The following is a 21,808-nucleotide window of genomic DNA, read 5'->3' as shown; positions in this document are numbered from 1 at the left end:
GACTCCGTCTCAAAAAAAAAAAAAAAAAATAATAATAATAATAATATTATATCGATTGTAAGGTCCTCTGAGCAGGCTGCGCCATGGTCAAGCCATGTATACATGACCCACATGTATTCACCCAGAAGGTCTCCTGGAGCCAGAAAGTCTGGGACAACAGGAAAACCACAAAGGAAGAAAAAGGGCTAGTTTCTGTCTTAACTGATTAGCCAACCTCGCAGCATTCTACCATTGTGACGTGCACTACCCTAACTGATCAGCCTAGTGACACTGTGACCCCTCCCTCTTGTGACAATGTACCTTGTGACATTCTTCCCCTGCCCGCAATAAACGGCCCCTAACTGTAACTTTCCATTGCTGACCCCTCACCTATAAAACTAACTCCAATCCCACGACCCTCCGCTGACCCTCTTTTCGGACTCAGCCCGCTCGCACCCGAGTGAATAAACTAGCCTTGTTGCTCACACTTAACCTGTTTGGGTAGTCTCTTCAATTAGGCGCGAGTTGGCCGGGCGCGGTGGCTCAAGCCTGTAATCCCAGCACTTTGGGAGGCCGAGACGGGCGGATCACGAGGTCAGGAGATCGAGACCATCCTGGCTAACACGGTGAAACCCCGTCTCTACTAAGAAATACAAAAAAAAATAGCCGGGCGAGGTGGCGGGCGCCTGTAGTCCCAGCTACTCGGGAGGCTGAGGCCGGAGAATGGCGTGAACCCGGGAGGCGGAGCTTGCAGTGAGCTGAGATCGCACCACTGCACAGAGCGAGAGACTCCGTCTCAAAAAAAAAAAAAAAAAAAAAAAAAAAAAAAAAAAAAAATTAGGCGCGAGCTTAACATCGATCATAGATTGAAACAATATTTTTTGCTATATTTGGTTAAATAAATCATTGTAATCAATTTCACGTATTTTTTTCTTTTTTATTGCTACTAGAACACACGTGGCTCACATTTTATTTCTATTGGGCATTGCTACCTGAGAGGACGTTCTCTTTTCAAAATTCAGGCTGCCTCTAATCCCACTAGAAACAAGAAAAAAAAAAATTCAGGCTGCCTCCTCAAAAGATTAGAGGTCAGGAAGGCTGTGAAATCTGAAATTTTAGAATAATTGTCATCATAGTGTTTCCAATCATAAATATCACAACTACTACTCATAAATGGACATAATCTTGTGTACAAGGTTGAATGGGAAAGTCCCTCAGGGGCGCCAGGTCTCAGCACTGGGCAGAATCCACGCCTTGGAAAAGGACCGCACGGAAAGAACCGGCCTCACTCCGCGCTTTGTCTGATGGCAGCTCCGGTCACTCAGGGCTGAAGGGGCGGGGCCTAAAGCCCTGTCCAATCGGGCGCTGGGAAGGTGACCGTTCTCTCAAGCGCGCGGCGAAAGGAGGGGGCAACTTCCGGGCCCTGGCGGGGCTTTTGTGTTGGGCAGCGAGACCCTGGCGAGCTCGGTGTGTCTCCGCCGCTCCTTCCCCTTATCCCTGGGAGATCCAAGTGGTTCCGCGGCAGCCTCTGTGGCTCTGGGACCTGCAGGTCCTGGAAGGTCCTTAGGGAAGACCCGAGACACCGGAGAGTGGGAAATGGTGAGTGTCCCCGCCAGTGTCTCGAGGGGGGAAGCGGGAACCGGCAGGAAGCGCTGTGGCGAACCCGGACCTCCCCGCGGTGCCGACCCGAGTTTCCGCTGTCGCCTCGCGGCCTTAGTGGCACAGGATGGGGGGCTGGACCCGCAGCCGGACCCCGGGCCGCCTGGCTTGTCCCTGCCCCGCCGCCTCGGCCCGCCCCGGAACCTCTCTGGGCAGCTCTGCGCCTGCAGACCCGCGTCTCCCTCGGAGCGTGCGGAGCCGACGGGAGGGTCCTCAGGGGAGAGTCCCGACTTGGGGTTCGGGGTTCCTGCGTGGGAGGAGCTGTGGTCGGTGAAGTCTCCAAAACCTCCTTTATCCTGTTAGAAATAAAACTGAGGCGCCGTTAAGATATTAAAGAGTTTATTTGAGCACAGAGTCGTGAGTTAGGAAGCCGCCCAGCGTGGTTTGTGGTTTGGGGAAGGAAGGGCTTTTGTAAGGAACCCAGAAGCAAACCCAATTAAACGGTTGATTGTGCACAGTTGTGTAGTCACCCCACATAGACTGTGCGCCAGGTATCTCCTGGTTATGTCATCAGAGGTTAATTGGTGGGTTCGTGGTTGCTTAAGGCTGTTTTGTTTGCCTTTAAGTTATTAATTTACAAGACAAGCATGAGTTAGTTTTGGTTGGTTGGTTACTCATTCATGTGTGTATGTACATATATATGATGGAGTCTCAGACTCGGGCTCAAGCGATCCTCCCACCTCAGTCTCCCTGGTACCTGTGCTTAATTATTTTAACATAAACTCCACATTTCTAAGTGTATGGCAAGCAGGATCTCACATCAGCGACCGTGTTTCCACAGCCTAACTCTTCTGGGGCTTGTAGTAAAATCCTAAATTTCCAATTCTTTTCCTACATTCAAATGCAACATTATCAAGTATTTGTCTTTTATTGTACGTTTCAGACAGATGCAGTGTTTTTTGTTTTTTTTTTTCAGAGTAGTGAGTCGTTTTGAAAATATTTGTTTTCGCTCGTAAAATATTTCTGAACGTTACATATGAGTGGAAAGCAGTAATAATCACGTGACAATTGTTAAAAAAAAAAAAAAGTCTTTGTGCATCTCCTAGTTTTATCTTTTTTGAGTGTGCACATCTTACCAGATTGTCTTTGGGGTGAAGTTCCCCTTTGGAAACGTTAGAGGGTGATATGTCCTCAGGCACCCTCATATCTTTTCTTGGTCCTCTGTTTAGCGGCCAGATCTCTTGGAGTGTCTAATGAATACCTTATCCTGGGTCATCTCCTCCCAGAGGACAGTTTAAAATATGGGAGTAGAGCCTCTCCAGGCAGCATCTGGGTGCCCTGGAGCTGAGAGACGTCTCCTAGTATACTCTTCGTTTAAAACACAAGTCCCTGGTGCATTAGGATTTTCTTCCTCCAACCCCAGTTTTCATCGTTCCTTGGAGACATGTTGTTAGGCAGCCAATCAGACGCTGGTATTAAGGGGAAAAGCTAGAAATGATTCCTGCCCTCTGGATTTTCTCGGACTTGGAAAAGGAGAAAAACTATCTCAAAGGACAAGGAATCCCCCCTCCCCCAGTGAGGTAGTGCAAGAACCAGAAAAGCACCATCATCAGAGTTATGTAAGAAGGGAGTTGGCTGGACGTGACCCACGCCTGTAATCTCAGCATTTTGGGAGGCCAAGGGGGGTGGATCACTTGAGGTCAGGAGTTGGAGACCAGCCTTGCCAGTGTGGCAAAACACTGACTCTACTAAAAATACAAAAATTAGCCCAGTCTGGGGGTGCATGCCTGTAATCCCAGCTACCTGGGATGCTGAGGCAGGAGAATCTCTTGAGGCCAGGAGGTGGAGGTTGCAATGAGCTGAGATGGTGCCACTGCACTCCAGCCTTTGAGACAGAGCGAGACTCAGTCTCAAAAGAAAAAAAGGGAGTTTATTCTAAAGTATTGCAATGAGGGGAAAAACACCAGGTATAAGAGCTGCAAGCATGTTAAAGTTTAGGCAGAAAAGGGCTTAGAAATTCAGGCACACAGGCCAGGTGCGGTGGCTCACACCTGTAATGCCAACACTTTGGGAGGCCGAGGTGGGCAGACCACGAGGTGGGCAGACCAGGAGATCGAGACCATCCTGGCTAACACGGTGAAACCCCGTCTCTACTAAAAATACAAAAAATTAGCCAGGCGTGGTGGCGGCGCCTGTAGTCCCAGCTACTCTGGCAGGAGGATGGTGTGAACCCCGGAGGTGGAGCTTGCAGTGAGCCAAGATCACGCCACTGCACTCCAGCCTGGGCGACAGAGCAAGACTCCGTCTCAAACAAAACAAAAAAAATTCAAGCACATAATGGGGCACAGTACAGTGTCTCCTGGGAGGATGATCATTGAGTATTTCTGTGAGGAGAATGGGCCTGTGAGGGTATCTAAAGTGATAAAGTGTCCCGACTTGACACTTGACCCGGAGATGTCTATGTTCTGTCAGCCTGACCTCTCCGAGTTTATTGCCTTGAAAAGATTTATTCACTTAGTTCAGTTTCAGTTTTTTGTTAACTTTAAAATGTTTTATTCATAGAGCTTGAAAGATTTAAAAAAATTATTTCCAAAGAGACAAGAAAGAGGTGGATTTCAGTGGGAGAAAAATCTATTCATATTCCATTTGTTAAAAATTCTTGTTGCTGGTCGCGGTGGCTCAAGCCTGTAATCCCAGCACTTTGGGAGGCCAAGACGGGCGGATCACGAGGTCAGGAGATCGAGACCATCCTGGCTAACACGGGGAAACCCCGTCTCTACTAAAAAATACAAAAAACTAGCCGGGCGAGGTGGCGGGCGCCTGTAGTCCCAGCTACTGGGGAGGCTGAGGCAGGAGAATGGTGTGAACCCAGGAGGTGGAGCTTGCAGTGAGCCGAGATCACGCCACTGCACTCCAGCCTGGGTGACAGAGAGACACTCCGTCTCAAAAAAAAAAAAAAAATTCTTGTTAACCTTTTTCTTCCCAAGAGTGAGTGTAGTAAGTTTCTCAAGTCTGTTCTTTTTTGAGGGAGATTTGAAAGGGAATTCTAGGGCTTTGCTTTGGGAATGTGTATTAGTTTGTTTTCATGCTGCTGATAAAGACATACCTGAGACTGGGCAATTTATAAGAGAAAGAGATTTAAAGGACTTACTGTTCCACATGGCTGGGGAAGCCTCACAATCATGTGGAAGGCAAGGAGGAGCAAGTCACATCTTACACGTGGATGGCGACAGGCAGAGAGAGAGCGAGCTTGTGCAGGGAAACTCCAGTTTTTAAAACCATCAGATCTCATGAAACTTTCGCTATCACAAGAACTGCATGGGAAAGACCTGCCCCCATGATTAAGTTACCTCCCACCAGGTTCCTCCCACATGTGGGAATGGTGGGAGTTACAATTCAAGATGAGATTTGAGTGGGACACAGCCAAACTGTATCAAAATGTTACCAGGGAAAAACATGAAAAATCTCTTTTCCATTATGGCTGCAGAAAAATGATTACGTTTTCACAAGCAAGTGTTGTAGATAAATTGGTGAATTACAAATATTTATCAAAACATCAGTACCTGCCTCCTTTTTGCAGGTGGATAATTTATAACAGTGGATAACCTTGTTCTGTATCTTGTTGTCTGGAAGTTGGAGTTTAATGCTAAGTTTTATGGGATAGGACTTGGCAACTCCTGGAGATGATTTGTTGTCATGGAAATAATAAATAAATGACATATTTATTGTATGATAGGGATAGATACTTTGGCTTTTCCAGTTGAGGTATTAAATGTAAGTGCCTCACAATTTCCTCCCCTCCTATAAACATGAACACTGAGTTTGAGTTATTTTTCTGGATTCTTCAAATATTATTTTTTGAAAAATTAAACCAACCAAATAACCTTGACTGAGAAACAGAAGCTTGAGCTCAGTGACTGCCAGCAAAGGCCAATCTGAAGCCTGCAAAAAGAAGATCATGGAAGGCCTACTCAGTTCTTCCTTGGGAGCCTGCCTTTACAGATGTCCCAGCCTGCTCACCCCAGCCATGAAAGGAGCTCATTATATTGAGAGAAGCTACAGAGTTCTGGAAATCTGGTGTTCACAGGTGGATGTGGTTGGGCCTGGATGGAAAGGATGGGATCCCCTTTTTAAGGGTGTAATTTTCATTGTCCTGGCATTCTTTCTAGACATTATTCAATAAAGCAGGGGTCTCCAACCCCTGGGCCATGGACCAGTACCAGTCGGTGGCCTGTTAGGATCCAGGCCATGCAGCAGGAGGTGAGCAGCAGGTGAGCAAACATTACCACCTGAGCTGCTTCCCCTGTCAGATCAGTGGTGGCATTAGAGTCTCAGAGGAGCATGAACCCTATTGTGAGCTGTGCATGGGAGGGATCTGGGTTGTGTGCTCCTTATGAGAATCTAATGCCTGATGATCTGAGGTAGAACAGTGTGGTCCTGAAACTATCCCCACCATCTGTGGAAAAACTGTCTTCTATGAAACTGGTCCCTGATGCCAGAAAGGTGGTGAACTGCTGCAATAAAGTAAATTCAGAATTATATGAGAAGGGAGTTTGTTCTGAAGTATCGCAATGAGGAAAAACCACGTATAACAGCGGCAAGCATTTAAAGATTAGGCAAAAAAGGGCTTTCTTAGGAAGGAGCAAACTAGATTAGAACAAAAGCGGAGAAGAAGAGGGCCAGATGGATTCTAGATCAGAGAACATTTCACCCTGAGGTCAGCCTGTCAGCCTGTTCACAGGAGAGGAATAAAACAGGGTTGTATGTTGACTCAGACTGAGGGTGTATCAGAGTTCAGGGGCCTGAGGGAAGGAGGGAAACTTAAGTAAAATTTGGTTGACAAGTATTTTGTTCTGACCACTGAAGACAAATTTAGTCAGCTAATTAGTTAAGAGGCAAAAAAAAAAAAAAAAAAAAAAAAAAAAAAAAAAAAAAAAATTGTCTGTTTCTGGCTTTATTATACGTAAAGGAAGCATCATCTAAGTCATAATGAGAAGGTGTTTGTTTTCACTAAGCTGTTCCTGGAGAACACAAAGAATGTTTTTGTTGTTGTTTGTTTTTTAAGTTGCAGATATTTAACAGGATTACCTACTCACCCCATCTTCACCTGCTACATTCCCTTGTCCTCTATAGCTGTTCCATTGAGTTGTTCCTGAGTCACATCTTTTATAATAAACTGGTAAACATCAGTAACTTGTTTTTGCTGAGTTTTGAGCATAGTTTTTTTTCACATTATCAAACTTGAGGAAGGGGTGATGGGAACCTCTGACTTACAAGCAATTGCTCAGAAGGATAGATGGGCCCCTAGGGCTTGCCACTGGCATGTGCACTGTGGGCAGTGTTGTGGCACTGATCTGTGAGCTTGTGGGGTACGCGTTGACTCTGAGTGGTGTCAGAATTTAATTGTTGGACAGTTAGTAGGTGTTGGAGAATTGGTTGGTGTTCAGCGAAGTCCACACATTTGGTTTCAGAAAAAAATTTTGGCTTCAGAAAAAAAATTCAGAAGACTCACAGATCAGAGTCTTCACCTGACTCTGGGAGAGTGTGTGGTCACTGGTGAGAATTGAGACCTGGAGAAGAGAGCATTTCCTCACCTGCAGGGGATAAATGGGTATGGAGCACCCAGAATTAAATTCCGATCGCTCAGGCTTCCTTCACTCATTCCCTAGGAATGAACCACTTTGGGCTGTATCTCCACTTTGAGAGTGGTCCCCAAGCTTGGAACATATTTAACCTACTGAGCATGGGGTTCGTCTTTATAAAATCTTGCTGGGACATAATTCCAGTTTGGGCAAGTATTTAAGAATTTTATTCCATGATTTGAATGTGAGATTTTGATTCTCTTGATTGAAAACGAGTGAATTGAGTGATATGACTTGAAAAAATCATAGATAATTCTTGGAATAAATTGTAAAGTCATGGGCTCGGCGGGGCGCGGTGGCTCACGCCTGTAATCCCAGAACTTTGGGAGGCCGAGACGGGCGGATCACGAGGTCAGTAGATTGAGACCATCCTGGCTAACACGGTGAAACCCCGTCTCTACTAAAAAAAATACAAAAAACTAGCCGGGCGAGGTGGCAGGCGCCTGTAGTCCCAGCTACTCGGGAGGCTGAGGCAGGAGAATGGCGTGAACCCGGCAGGCGGAGCTTGCAGTGAGCTGAGATCGCGCCACTGCACTCCAGCCTGGGCGGCAGAGCGAGACTCCGTCTCAAAAAAAGAAAAAAAAAAAAAAAAACCCATAAAGTCATGGGCTCACTCTCCAGGTGAATAAACAGACCTTGTGCAGTTCTGGTGTTCTGATCTTTTCTAACTTCTGCTCAGAGATGTGACCACAGGTCTGATTGTTTTTTCTTATTCTTTGTGGATTAACTGTCTATTTATCATGAATCAGAATTTTGCTCTTTTTTTATGGCTGCATAGTTTTACCTCTTGAGTTTTTAGTAGCTTAATGTTACTATTAATATACCATAAATATTGTGCTGAAAAGATATTTTTGTGTGATTTCTTTATATATAGTATATATTTATATAATTATAAATACATACCATATTTTGTATAATATATACTTTATATATGTTATATTTTATAAATAATATATAATATATACTATATATTATATATATATATATTTTTGAGATGGAGTTTTGTTCTTGTTGTCCAGGCTGGAGTGTAATGGCACAATCTTGGCTCACCACCACCTCCGACTCCCACGTTCAAGCAATTCTCATGCCTCAGCCACCTGACTAGCTGGGATTACAGGCATGCACCACCACACCAGGCTAATTTTTTTGTATTTTTAGTAGAGACGGGGTTTCGCCATGTTGGCCAGACTGGTCTCGAATTCCTGACCTCAGGTGATCCTCCTGCCTCGGCCTCCCAAAGTGCTGGGATGACAGGCGTGAGCCACCGAGCCCGGCTTGTGGTTTCTTTTTTTAAGTATATATTAATTTTTATTTGAAATAATAAGGTTAGGCACAGTGGCTCACCACTGTAATCTCAGCACTTTGGGAGGCTGATGTGGGTGGATCACTTGAGTTCAGAAGTTTGAGACCAGCCTGGGCAACGTTACGAGGCACTGCCTGAACTTAAAAAAAAACCAGCCAGGCGTGGTGGTGTGGAGCTGTGGTCTCAGCTACTTGGGAGGCTCAGGTGGGAGGATCACTTGAGCCTCAGAGTTCCAGGCTGCAGTGAGCTGTAATTGCACCATTGCACTTCAGCCTGGGCAACATAGTGAGACCCTGTCTAAAAAAAAAAAAAGAATTGGCCGGGCGCAGTTGCTCACACCTGTAATCCCAGCACTTTGGGAGGCCGAGGTGGGCAGATCACGAGGTCAGTAGGTCGAGACCATCCTGGCTAACTCGGTGAAACCCTGTCTTTACTAAAAATACAAAAAATTAGGTGGACGTGGTGGCGGGCACCTGTAGGTAGTCCCAGCTACTCGGGAGGCGGAGGCAGGAGAATGACATGAACCCGGGAGACGGAGCTTGCAGTGAGCCGAGATTGCGCCACTGCACTCCAGCCTGGGCGACAGAGCGAGACTCCGTCTCAGGAAAAAAAAAGAATGATGTAATGGACTCTGGGATCTCAGGGGAAAGAATGGGTGGGAGTTAGGGATAAAAGACTGCACATTGGGTACAGTGTATGCTGCTTGGTTGATGGGCATACTAAAATGTCAGAAATTACCACAAAAGAACTTACCCATGTAACCAAACACCACCTGCTCCCCCAAAACCTACTGAAGTTAAAAACAGAGCACAAAAGAAAGATTATCTGGTGCTAAAAATAAGGTTTTCTCAGGTCTTTTCTAAAAATTATGTGTTCTTCTGGGCAGACACACAGTTTCCTGAATTCCCTAGTATACCTGTGCTTTTTAGTACTCTCTGAAAGAAATTTTTACTCCAGCTTTTTCCTGGGTTGTAGGTGGTCTATTGTATGTGTCAGGCGCAGTCTGTTGTTTCAGGTGGCAGCATACTTTTTGTTTACGTAATTCTTTCCGGTTTTTCACACAGATTGCTTTCTGCCTTACTTGGAACAGAGAAGAGAGTCTTGTTTTAGAGATTTGGCAGCCTCCAGCCAAATTGGATCATAACCATGCAGTAATTTGTATATTTCATCTCTACTCCCTGTAAAACCAACGACCAAGGTTCCACACTGCAAACTTGTGATTTTGTCTTCAAGACTGGCACCACATTGGGGAGGGATTGGAGCAAGGAAAAGGAAAATCTTGATCAGGCTTTCCTGCTTTTGGCATTGTGGTTTTTTGCTTTTTGTTTTTGTGTTGTATTCTATATTTGCATGTTTGCTACAAAGCCTTTGATGGCTTTTAAGAGTTTTGAGAGGTTTTTAACAATTCTGCCTGTTGTTTAAATATTTTGGGGAGGGACAGGTGTTTGGCTATGCTTGCTCTGTCATTTTGCTGCCTTCTTTCTCACTAGACTCTCTGATGTATTTCATTGATTTATATGATTTTCTTTGTGCAATTTCAACAGTCTATCTTGTTTAGTGTTACTTTGAAGCAGTTTTGAAATTGTAAAGTGTGAGTTGTCATACTTTGCTTTTTTACAAGATTGTTGTGGTATTCTGAGTCCTTTGCAATTCCATATGAACTTGAGCATCAAGTTTTCAATTTTTACAAAGTAGTTGCCTGGAGCTCTGACAGGGATTGTGTTAAATACATGGAGTGTTCTGGGGAGTATAACCATCTTAATAATACTAAGCCTACTGAGCTATGAACATGGGATGAGTTTCCATTCATTTAGATCGTCAGCTTTTTCAACAAGGTTTGTCGTTTTTAGAGTAGAAGTTTTGTACTACTTCTTTTAAGTTTATTTCTGTATATTTATTCTTTATGTACTATTGTAAATGATTTGTTTCCTTTACTCGAATTTTCATATATTTCAAGTATAGAAGTGGAATTTGTTTTTTTGTTTTTTTTTTTTTTGAGACGGAGTCTATGTCGCCCAGACTGGAGTATGGTGGTGCGATCTCGGTTCACTGCAACCTCTACCTCCCGAGTTCAAGTGATTCTCCTGCTTCAGCCTCCAGAGTAGCTGGGACTACAGGTGCACGCCACGACGCCTGGCTAATGTTTTTATAGAGACGGGGTTTGGGGTTTCACCGTGTGAGCCAGGATTATCTCAATCTCCTGACCTCTTGATCCGCCCACCTCGGCCTCCCAAAGTGCTGGGATTACAGGCGTGAGCCACCGCGCCCGGCCGGAATTTAGTTTTGTGTATGTTTTACCTCTGACTTTGGTGAACACATCATCTTGGTTGTTGCCAGCTTCTGAAAATTACAAATAATGGTGCCATAAATGTCCTTGTGAAGGTTTTTGTGTGAACATATTTATTTATTTATATTTTATATGTATATTTTGAGATGGAGTCTCGCCCTGGTGCCCAGGCTGGAGTACAATGGCGTGATCTCAGCTCACTGCAACCTCCGCCTCCCGGGTTCAAGCGATTCTACTGCCTCAGCCTCCCAAGTAGCTGGGATTACAGGCGCCCGCCACCACTCCCGGCTAATTTTATATCTTTTTTAGTAAAGACAGGGTTTACCATGTGGATCTATATTTTTAACTCATTTGAGTAAACCTTTTGGAATTGGTTTGGCTTCTAGGAGATATCTTCTCTATGGCATGAATGGAGTTGAGAACAATTCACTTTGTGAAACTTAAGTGAGAGTGAGCTGATTATAAGATCTTTGTAAAAGCAGTGTGTATGTGTATTTGTATGTTTGAGAGCCATTATTTATCAAGTATTAATGTCTTGCTGTGTAACAGACCTTTTAATAAGTGTGACAGTGAATCAAACTCAATAAACATCCCTGTCCACTTGAGGCTGACATTCTAGGAAACAGGAGAGGAAAGATACAAGTAACATACAAAATAATTCAGATGGTGGTCTTGCTAAAAAGAGAGGGAAAGGTGGTGAAGAGATCAGAGGTCTGAGCTGGTTGTGTCTCTCTTAGAATCCATTGGTGACTTTGGGCCATTGCCTCTGAGGGTTAGTGAGCTTGTGTATCTGTGTGTGTGTGTCCCCACCTGTATGTGCAGTTGCAGTGCATGTCTGAGTACTGTCTATATCTGCTTTGTAAATTCTGGAATTTGTTTTTCTAACTGATTTCCTGGTAGCACCTTCTTTACCATGTTAAATAGAGGTGATAGGAGGATGGGTATTTCTCTTACCACAGCATGTTTAGCTCTGGTAAAATTTCATTTGGTTAGGCCTTTGAGAAATTGTTTATTTTGCATGCAGAAATATTAAGAAGATAATTATTTGGGCGTGAATAAAAATGTCTACTTTCTCCTCCTCCTGGAATCTGAGACTGATTTTTCCGTGATCTTCACTGGTGTATTAGTCTGTTTTGCATTACTATAAAGGAAAACCTGAGACTGGGTCATTTATAAAGAAAAGAGGTTTATTTGGCTCACAGTTCTGCAGACTGTACATGTGTGGCACCAGCATCTGCTTGGTTTGTGGTGAGGCCTCAGGAAGCTTTTACTTAATGGCCAAAAGCAGAGGGGGCATGTATGTCACATGCTGAGAGAGCGAAGGAGATTCCAGGCTGTTTTAAACAACCAGCTCCCATGTGAACTAGTAGAGTGAGAATTCACTCAGTACCATGAAAACAGCATCAAGCCATTCATGAAGGTTCAACCCCCATGACACAAACACCTCCCCCAGGCCCTCCTCCAACACTGAAGGTTACATTTCAAAGCAAGACTTCATGGACACATGCATCTAAACCGAATTTCACCCCTTGCACCCCAAATCTTATGTCTTCTCACTTTGCAAAACTCATCCCTTTTTAATAGTTCCCCAAAGTCTTTTTTTTCTTTTCTTTTTTTTTTTCTCTGAGGCAGAGTTTTGCTCTTGTCCCCCAAGGCTGGAGTGCGATGGTGCGATCTTGGCTCATTACAACCTCCGCCTCCCAGGTTCAAGTAATTCTCCTGCCTCAGCCTCCCAAGTAGCTGGGACTACAGGCATAAGCCACTGCACCCAGTCTGTTCCCCAAAGTCTTAACTCTTGCCAGCATCAACTCAAAAGTTCAAATTCTCATCTGAGACTCAAGGAAAGTTTCTTTCACCAATGAGCCTGTAAGATTAAAAAGAAAAAGAGTTATTTACTTCCAAGATACAGTGGTGGCACAGGTATTGGCTAAACCTTCCCATTCCAAAAGGGAGAGATTTGCCAAAAGAAAGGGTAACAGGCTCTGAAATCCAGTAGGGCAGACATTAACCCTTAAAGCTCCAAATAAATCTCCCTTGACTCCATGTTGCACATCCTGGGCACATTGATGCAAGGATTGGGCTCCCAAAACCTTGGGCATCCTCACTCCTGTGGCTTTGCTGGGTGCAGCCCATGTGACTTCTGACATATTAGAGTCTAATGCTTGCAGTGTGTCCAGGCTCAGGTGCATGCTGCTTGTGGCTGTGCCATTCTGGGGTCTGGAAGGCAGCAGCTCTGTTTCCACAGCTCCGCTAGGCAGTGCCATGGTGGGGACTCTGTGTGGGGGCTTCATCCTCACGTTTCTCTTGGCACTGCCTTAGTAGAGGCTGCCTATGGGGGTTCCTCCCCTGTGTCAGGCTTCTGCCTGGGCACCTGGGCACCTACATTCCTGATAACATCTGAAATGTAGGTGAAGCTACCAAGCCTCCTTAACCTCTTGCATTTTATGCACCTGCAGACTTAACACTAAGTGGAAGCCGCCAAGGCTTATGGCTTGTGCCCTCCGGAGCCGTGGCCCAAGTGGTATATGGGGCCTTTTTAGCCAAAGCTGGAACCAGAGCTACTGGAATGCAAGGAACAGTGTCCTAAGGCTGCACAGGGCAGTGATGCCTTCGACCTGGTACCCCAGACTTTTTCCTTTTAGGCCCCTGGGCCTGTGGCGAGAGGGGCCACCACAGAGTTTCCTGAAATGCATCACAGGTCTTTCTTAGTGCCGTGGCTGCTGGTACCTGGTTCCCCTTTAGTTGTGCAACTCTTGTCTTCCAAGTCATTGCTCCACAGGCTGCTCCACAGGCTGCTTGGATTCCTTCACCACAGGGCCAGGTTGCACATTTTCCAAACTTGTATGCTCTGCTTCTCTTTTAATCACGTTTCAACTTTAAATCACTTCTGATTGTGGGAGCAAAGAAGCAACCATACCACCTCTTGAATCCTTTGCTGCTTAGGAAAGCCTCTGGAGACTCTTAAGTTATTACTCCTAAATTAAACCTCCTGCAAATCCTTAGGCCATGGACACAATGCAGCCCAGTCTTTGCTGGGGTGTAACATGGGTGACCTTTGCTCAAGCTCCCCAAGACTTTCTCAGTTCCGTCTAAGGCCTCATTGGCCTGGCTTTCACTATCCATATTTCTGTCAACATTTTGCTTTCAATCATTGAATCACTCTCTAAAAAGTTCTAACTTCCCTTATCTCCCTGTCTTTTTCTGAGCCCTTGAAGGTCTTCCAGCTTCTGCCTGTTACGCAGTTACAAAGCTGCTTTCACATTTTCAGGTATCTTTATAGCAACACCTCACTCCGCAGTGCCAATTTTCTGTATTATTCCATTTTTCCGTTGGTATAAAGTAATTCCTAAGATGGGGTAGTTTTAAAGAAAATAGGTTTATTTGACTTACGGTTCTGCAGGCGGCACAAGCGTGGCACCATCTGCTGCTTGGCTTCTGGTGATGCCTCAGAGGGAAGGCAGAGGGGGAACAGGCAAGCCACATGGTGAGAGAGGGAGGAAGAGAGAGGAGGAGGAAGTTCCAGCCTCTTTTAAATACCCGGCTCTCCTGTGAACCAACAGAGAACTCATTACTTCAAGGACAGCACTGAGTCATTTATGAGATGTCTGCCTCCATGACCCAAATGCCTTCCCCTAGGCCCACCTCCAACATTGGAGGTCACATTTATTTTATTTATTTTTTTTTTTTATTTTTTTATTTTTTTGAGACGGAGTCTCGCTCTGTCGCCCAGGCTGGAGTGCAGTGGCCGGATCTCAGCTCACTGCAAGCTCCGCCTCCCGGGTTCACGCCATTCTCCGGCCTCAGCCTCCCGAGTAGCTGGGACTACAGGCACCCGCCACCTCGCCCGGCTAGTTTTTTGTATTTCTTAGTAGAGACGGGGTTTCACCGTGTTATCCAGGATGGTCTCGATCTCCTGACCTCGTGATCCGCCCGTCTCGGCCTCCCAAAGTGCTGGGATTACAGGCTTGAGCCACCGCGCCCGGCCTGGAGGTCACATTTAAACATGAGATTTGAAGGAAACACACAACCAAACCATATCAACTGGTAATGTTTCTGGATGTAAAACTCATACATTAGTGGGGATCCCTAAGCCTGGGCACCCAGGAGATGTCTCGAACTTGAGCAGCTCACCAATTTCAGTTTGGTTTTTCCTATACATGTACTGCTACTCGCAGAGGATTCTTACAGTTTTCTCATCAACTAAGTGTTGATTCTCTGGATGTGCCTCTCGGTCTCTCTATATTTTGCTTGGTAGTTTTTACTGGGAACTCAGTTCTTTAATGGTTAATCTTAGAGTTGTTTAGTTAAATTTATTTGCCTTTTATTGTTAATGTGAATGTTGCTTTTTTTCTAACTTTTGTGTTCTGGGGGTACATATGCAGATTTATTACATGAGTAAATTTCATGTTTCTGTTTTGCTGCACAAATGATTTTGTCACATAGATAGTGAGCATAGTGCCTGATAGGTAGTTTTTTGACTCTCACTTTCCTCCCATTCTCCCTCTCAGGTAGGCCCCAGTGTCTATTGCTCCCATCTTTGTGTCCATGTATACTCAACAGTTAGCTTCCATTTATAAATGAGAACATGTGGTATTTGGTTTTCTGTTAATACGTTAATTTGTTTATGATAATGGCCTCCAGCTGTAGCCATGTTTATGCAAAGGACATGATTTAATTTCTTATAGCTGCATAGTATTCCATGGTGTATATGTACCACTTTTTAAAAAATCCAGTCCACTATTGATGGGCATTTAGATTGATTGTGTGTCTTTGACATTGTGAATAGTGCTGTGATGGACATACTAGTGCATGTGTCTTCTTGGTAGAACAACTTATATTCCTTTGGGTCTGTATCCAGTAATGGGATTGCTGGGTCAAATGGTAGTTCTGTTTTAAGTTTTTTGAGAAACCTTCAAACCGCTTTTCACAATGGCTGAACTAATTTGCATTCCCACCAGCAGTGTGTAGGTGCTCCATTTTCTGCGCTACCTTACCACCATCTGTTAAAGACTCTTTAATAATAGCCCGAATGTTGCCTTTGGTTTTTGGGTTGTTTTGGTTTTTTTTCCCCAATTATTTCTCCTTTTATTGCTCCTTCCATGAACCTTGACACTTTCCTTTGGTGGTCTCAGGAAATCTTTTCAACATAAATTATTTCTCAAGCAAAGGAAAATTTACTTTGAGCATTAAGACATATACGTAGTTCTGCTGTATTTGTTAAATGGCTCTTGGAGCATTTGATCCTTGGTTGAAGGCAGAAGATACCCACATTGGTTTGAGGAGCATTGTCTTCTGAAATCTTTTTGTAAATCACTCTTCTTAAGAAGTTTTCTTTTTCAGGGTTTACCCAGGTTTTCAAGAAATTGTTCAAAAACTGTCACATAAGGTACCAGACTGGTCTTAGAATCTCTGGTTCTATGTTTAATATCAGATTCAGCTTAATTCTCCTTTTTTCCTCTTTATTAGTGGAAGAGGCATCCAGTTCATGGCAGATGAGGCTTATGGTTGGAACAGTAAGTGGATCAAACCGATCCACTTTCTGCAAATCAGTAGGCACAGAAATGCGACCTGTTTTAGGATGAACACTAAAAGGGCTCTTCGGTAAATGATTGATTTCTTTGCTGACATTGATACCCCATCGTGGAAACAGTCCTGGAGCATAATCTCCCACTCCAGCCAGGTCCACATTTTCATTTTTGATGTTGTTCTGACATCTGCTGGTGCGCCCAGTGCTGAAGTGAATTGTGAGACTTTTGGAAGCTTTGTTGAAGTTCATCCTGAATTGTTTGAGGAACAAAGGCTAAAATCTTATCCCAGCTTTTGTTATTTTTGAGAATATCTTGATTAACCAAGGCATAGTCTTCAAAGTTTTTTTTTTATTATGTTTATAGATTTTCTGACAAAAGGGTGAATTTTTCAGTTAGTTGAACTTTCTTTTTAACATCTTGACCATGCTTTACAAGGCTCAAATACTCAACTATCCCAGAATGTACCACCGAAGACAGTTTTCTGATTTATCACAGACCCAACAATATACCCCCCTACTTCTAGAATATACCCAGAGACGATGCTTAAATCCAAAGTCCTCCCTCAGTGCTGTGTCAGTGATGCATATGGCCGTTGTCATGAGGATACAGCACTTAGAACATGTATCTGCAGAACTACAGCATCTCCTCACATTGTCATAGTCTGTCATGTCAGTGTCAAACACCAGTTCTTTTTCCTGAGCCTGGAAAGCTCCCAGATTCACTGTGTTGTGTTGATTGGGTCTGTGGGAATATACTGTGCCTATATCAATCTTGTATGGATTCATTTTCTGCATCTCCTTTTCCAGATCACTCTGGTTGTTGAAGGATTGGTATCGAATGTAAATGTCATCTTTCAATGTGAATGAAAATTCACAGCGTTGGGAGTAATTCGTTACCACGCTGCTGTAGTTGAGCCAGTTACAGTACAGAGAATAGGAAAAGAGCCTCTGGTAATAACGTTTAAATAGCTCAGGCAGCTTGGTGGGGTCAGACATTTTCGTGGAGCTCAGAACTCAACCCAGGAAGCTTGACCATTGCCTTTTATGCCTTGCTTGACTGGAAATCAGAAGTGTCTGTCTCCATCTTTTTCTTTTAATTGACTGCTGTCAACTTTTAATCCTAAACTTTCTTTGTTCTACTTCTGACCTCACATCAGGATATGGTGAAAACAAGCCTGGGTGCTCTCTCTGGGTTTTGGCAGCAGATTGAAACCATGTAAATCTTTTACCTTGAAACTGAATTCTCACCCTAGCTTTCCACCTACCTTCAACAGAAAACACAGGCCTGGCTCCTTTTCTTCCTCATTCAAACCATATCAAACCATCTTGAAAGGCCTGACCTGATGGATCCACAAGGGTCAATTTTCTGAGTAATAATTTCCTACCCTCTCCAAACACATCTCTGCACTTGACCATCGCACTTAGTACCACTAGCAGAATGTTCAGACATTGCCCACCACCCTGTGGTTCTGTCTTCTCTTGCAATGACTTGCTAATCGGCTCTGCCGCCTGGGATCTGGTATGTACTTTAGCTGCTCACTAAGCAGCTAGCACTGGAGCTGTGCTGCTCGATTTACTTATTTCTGTGAAATCTGTAAATCACAACTCAGATCACCATGTTTAAATAAAAATAAAAAAAAATAAAGATAAATTATCAGTCTTATTTACAACTAGATTTAATTTGGTCTGGAGTAAACTACTTGCAAGCTTCCAAATATTTCTTTTTTTTTTTTTTGAGACAGAGTCTCGCTCTGTTGCCCAGGCTGGAGTGCAGGGGCGCGATCTCAGCTCACTGCAAGCTCCACCTCCCGGGTTCACGCCATTCTCCTGCCTCAGCCTCCCGAGTAGCTGGGACTACAGGCGCCGCCACCACGCCCGGCTAATTTTTTTGTATTTTTAGTAGAGATGGGGTTTCACCATGTTAGCCAGGATGGTCTGGATCTCCTGACCTCGTGATCTGCCTGCTTCGGCCTCCCAAAGTGCGGGGATTACGGGCGTGAGCCACCGTGCCCGGCCCAAATATTTTCTTATTATAATCACGTTGATGCCTCATTTCTCCAATTAACAAGTTATAACAGCATATGAGAAATATTGTTTACCAAGAATGCTCGTTAGAGACTTAATGCTCAGAGTGTTTTCCAGAGCTGATACCCTAGGTACCACTGCAAGAATGGAGTAAAGTAGTAGGCTTTCAGAAACAAAACAAAGCTGGAGTTCAGCGAATAATAAATATATTGTTTGCATAAGATTGTTTACATATTGTTCACATAGGGTGATGAGATCCCTCAAAAAAATCTTATTTTCTCACACCAAAAGGTCAGACTTTGTGAGCAGGTATTTCTAAGGATATGTAATCTTAAGACTTAACACTAACTGTTATACGCAACAGATAGCATGACTTTTTTATAAGAGGCCCTCAAGATAAAATCTACACATAGAAATTAGGGGTGACCTCATTTCTTACGGCACAGTTTATTCCCTCCACCTGCCAGTGAGAAAGGTGTTCCTACTGTGCTGTTGACTTTCTGAATAGTTCATTTTAGCATGAAGAATGTTGAGTGGGAAGCAGTAAGTGCAGACAGAGAGTAAAGTTCTGATGACCAAGTCATGGAAGAAATATTTGAAGTCTGCAGAATTATGTTACGATTTTATGAGATGAATATAGATTCTTCATGTCTGTCTAAGCCATCCTCCTCTCCGCATATGTGTGATATTCTAGGATTCAGTGTCATTTGAGGATGTGGCTGTGGCCTTTACCCAGGAGGAGTGGGCTTTGCTGGATCCTTCTCAGAAGAATCTCTACAGAGATGTGATGCAAGAAATCTTTAGGAACCTGGCTTCCGTAGGTAAGAATAACACTTTTTCATGTAGTTGATTAGAAAACAAGTGTTTTGGCTGGGCGCGGTGGCTCACACCTGTAATCCCAGCACTTTGGGAGGCCGAGGTAGGCGGATCACCTGAGGTCGGGAGTTCGAGACCACATGGCGAAACCCCATCTCTACTAAAAAAATACAAAAATTAGCAGGCGTGGTAGCAAGCACCTGCAATCCCAGCTACTTAGAAGGCTGAGACAGGTTAATTGCTGGAACCCGGGAAGTGGAGGTTACAGTGAGCTGAGATTGAGCCACTGCATTCTAGCCGGGCCAACAAAGAAAGACTCTGCCTCAAAAAAAAAAAAAAAGAAGGAAAGAAAGAAAAGAAAAAACAAGTGTTTCTTTGTCATGAATGTTTCCTGATTTGGCATGTGAAAAGGGAGTACTTTGGTGAAAAAAATTAGACATGGTCACAGTGTATAGTGAACCTTGAATCTAGCAATTTTTCAAGTTTCTAATCATTTGTAATAATCTTATGGATGTACATTTTAGGAAACAAATCAGAAGACCAGAATATCCAAGATGACTTCAAAAATCCTGGGAGAAATCTAAGGTAATTTGCATTCACAAGAGCAAAAAATGCCCCTTGAGGGAATCTTAGCACGTCATAAGTTTTTAAAACAGACAAAACAGCTGGGCACGGTGGCTCACGCCTGTAATCCCAGCACTTTGGGAGGCTGAGGCGGGTGGATCGTGAGGTCAGGAGTTCGAGACCAGCCTAACCAATATGATGAAACCCCGTCTCTACTAAAAATACAAAAATTAGCTGGGTGTGGTGGTGCGTGCCTGTAATTCCAGCTACTCAGGAGGCTGAGGCAGGAGAATTGCTTGGAGTCGGGAGACAGAGGTTGCAGTGAGCTGAGATCACGCCATTGCACTCCAGCCTGGGCAACAGAGCAAGAGCAAGATTCTGTCTCAATAATAATAATGATAATAATAATAATAAACAGACAAAACAAATAAGAACCACTAGAAATTTTTTTTGTTTTTTGTTTTTTTTCCAGAAAAGTCTTAGCAAAAAACACACCTGAATGTAACATGGATGTTCAGTATTTTCAGAATATTTTACTTGGAAACACCACTAAAATACTGTACATGTGACTATCACAATTGTGATAATAATGATAATAGCTATGGGGGGCCCATGTCTTAAACAGTAATTAATTTATTTACTTTAAAACAATTTAGACATGGCAGGAAACTTGCATTTTCCCTGGTATTAGTAGCAATGTAAACCATGAATAAATGTACCATTAATGATGTGTTTATCATTTTTACAGCAGTCATGTGGTAGAGAGATTGTTTGAAATTAAAGAAGGCAGTCAATATGGAGAAACCTTCAGCCAGGATTCAAATTTGAATCTGAATAAGAAAGTTTCTACTGGAGTAAAACCATGTGAATGCAGTGTGTGTGGAAAAGTCTTCATATGTCATTCAGCCCTTCATAGGCACATCCTGTCTCACACTGGAAACAAACTATTTGAGTGTGAGGAATGTCCAGAGAAGTTATATCAATGCAAACAATGTGGGAAAGCCTTTATCTCTGTCACCAGTGTTGACAGACACATGGTAACACACACTAGTAATGGGCCTTATAAGGGTCCAGTGTATGAGAAGCCTTTTGATTTTCCTAGTGTATTTCAAATGCCTCAGAGCACTCACACTGGAGAGAAAACATATAAATGTAAACATTGTGATAAAGCCTTCAATTATTCAAGTTATCTTCGTGAACATGAAAGAACTCATACTGGAGAGAAACCCTATGCATGTAAGAAATGTGGTAAATCATTCACTTTTTCCAGTTCTCTTCGCCAACATGAAAGATCTCACACTGGAGAGAAACCCTATGAATGTAAAGAATGTGGCAAAGCCTTCAGTCGTTCCACTTACTTGGGAATACATGAAAGAACGCATACTGGAGAAAAACCCTATGAATGTATAAAATGTGGCAAAGCCTTTAGATGTTCCAGAGTCCTCAGAGTCCATGAAAGGACTCACAGTGGAGAAAAGCCCTATGAATGTAAACAGTGTGGTAAAGCCTTCAAATATTCTAGTAACCTATGCGAGCATGAAAGAACTCACACTGGAGTGAAACCTTATGGATGTAAGGAATGTGGTAAGTCGTTTACTTCTTCCAGCGCCCTTCGAAGCCATGAAAGGACTCATACTGGAGAAAAACCCTATGAATGTAAGAAATGTGGTAAAGCCTTCAGTTGTTCCAGTTCCCTTCGAAAGCATGAAAGAGCTTATATGTGGTAAAACAAACAAACAAACAATAAAACACCTCTGTGAATGTAAGAAGTGTGTTAAAGCTTTCAGTTACTCTAGTTTCATTAGAGCACGTGAAAAAATTAAAAACTCAGGCCGGGCGCAGTGGCTCACGCCTGTAATCCCAGCACTTTGGGAGGCCGAGGCGGGCACATCACGAGGTCAGGAGTTCGAGATCAGCCTGACCAACATGATGAAACCCCATCTCTATTAAAAATACAAAACTTAGCCAGGCGTAGTGACGCGCGCCTGTAGTCCCAGCTACTCAGGAGGCTAAGGCAGGAGAATCACTTGAATCAGGGAGGCAGAAGTTTCTGTGAGCCGAGATCA

General features: G+C 43.7%; 2 protein-coding genes across 3 annotated transcripts; one reads left to right on the top strand and one right to left on the bottom strand.

The window, feature by feature from the left end:
• The first annotated feature begins 1,236 nt into the window (after nt 1-1,236).
• ZNF670 (zinc finger protein 670) lies at nt 1,237-21,511 on the top strand. Of its 2 annotated transcripts, none has more exons than XM_050771992.1 (4): nt 1,237-1,578; nt 19,057-19,183; nt 19,703-19,763; nt 20,494-21,511. In XM_050771992.1, exons 1-4 carry the CDS (start codon nt 1,576-1,578, stop codon nt 21,467-21,469), a joined length of 1,167 nt encoding a protein of 388 aa, XP_050627949.1. In that variant the 5' UTR covers nt 1,237-1,575; the 3' UTR covers nt 21,470-21,511. The 2 variants fall into 2 exon arrangements, with proteins under 2 accessions (XP_050627949.1, XP_050627940.1); XM_050771983.1 differs by having other exon boundaries at nt 1,238-1,578; nt 20,491-21,511.
• LOC126943624 (DNA primase small subunit-like) lies at nt 15,983-17,230 on the bottom strand. The gene has a single exon (XM_050772584.1). It carries the CDS (start codon nt 16,584-16,586, stop codon nt 16,188-16,190), a length of 399 nt encoding a protein of 132 aa, XP_050628541.1. The 5' UTR covers nt 16,587-17,230; the 3' UTR covers nt 15,983-16,187.
• Nucleotides 21,512-21,808: the final 297 nt, after the last annotated feature.

The sequence above is a fragment of the Macaca thibetana genome, chromosome 1 (genome assembly GCF_024542745.1).
Source record: "Macaca thibetana thibetana isolate TM-01 chromosome 1, ASM2454274v1, whole genome shotgun sequence".
In the NCBI taxonomy this organism is placed as follows: domain Eukaryota; kingdom Metazoa; phylum Chordata; class Mammalia; order Primates; family Cercopithecidae; genus Macaca; species Macaca thibetana.
This window is presented reverse-complemented; position numbering and strand designations above follow the sequence as displayed.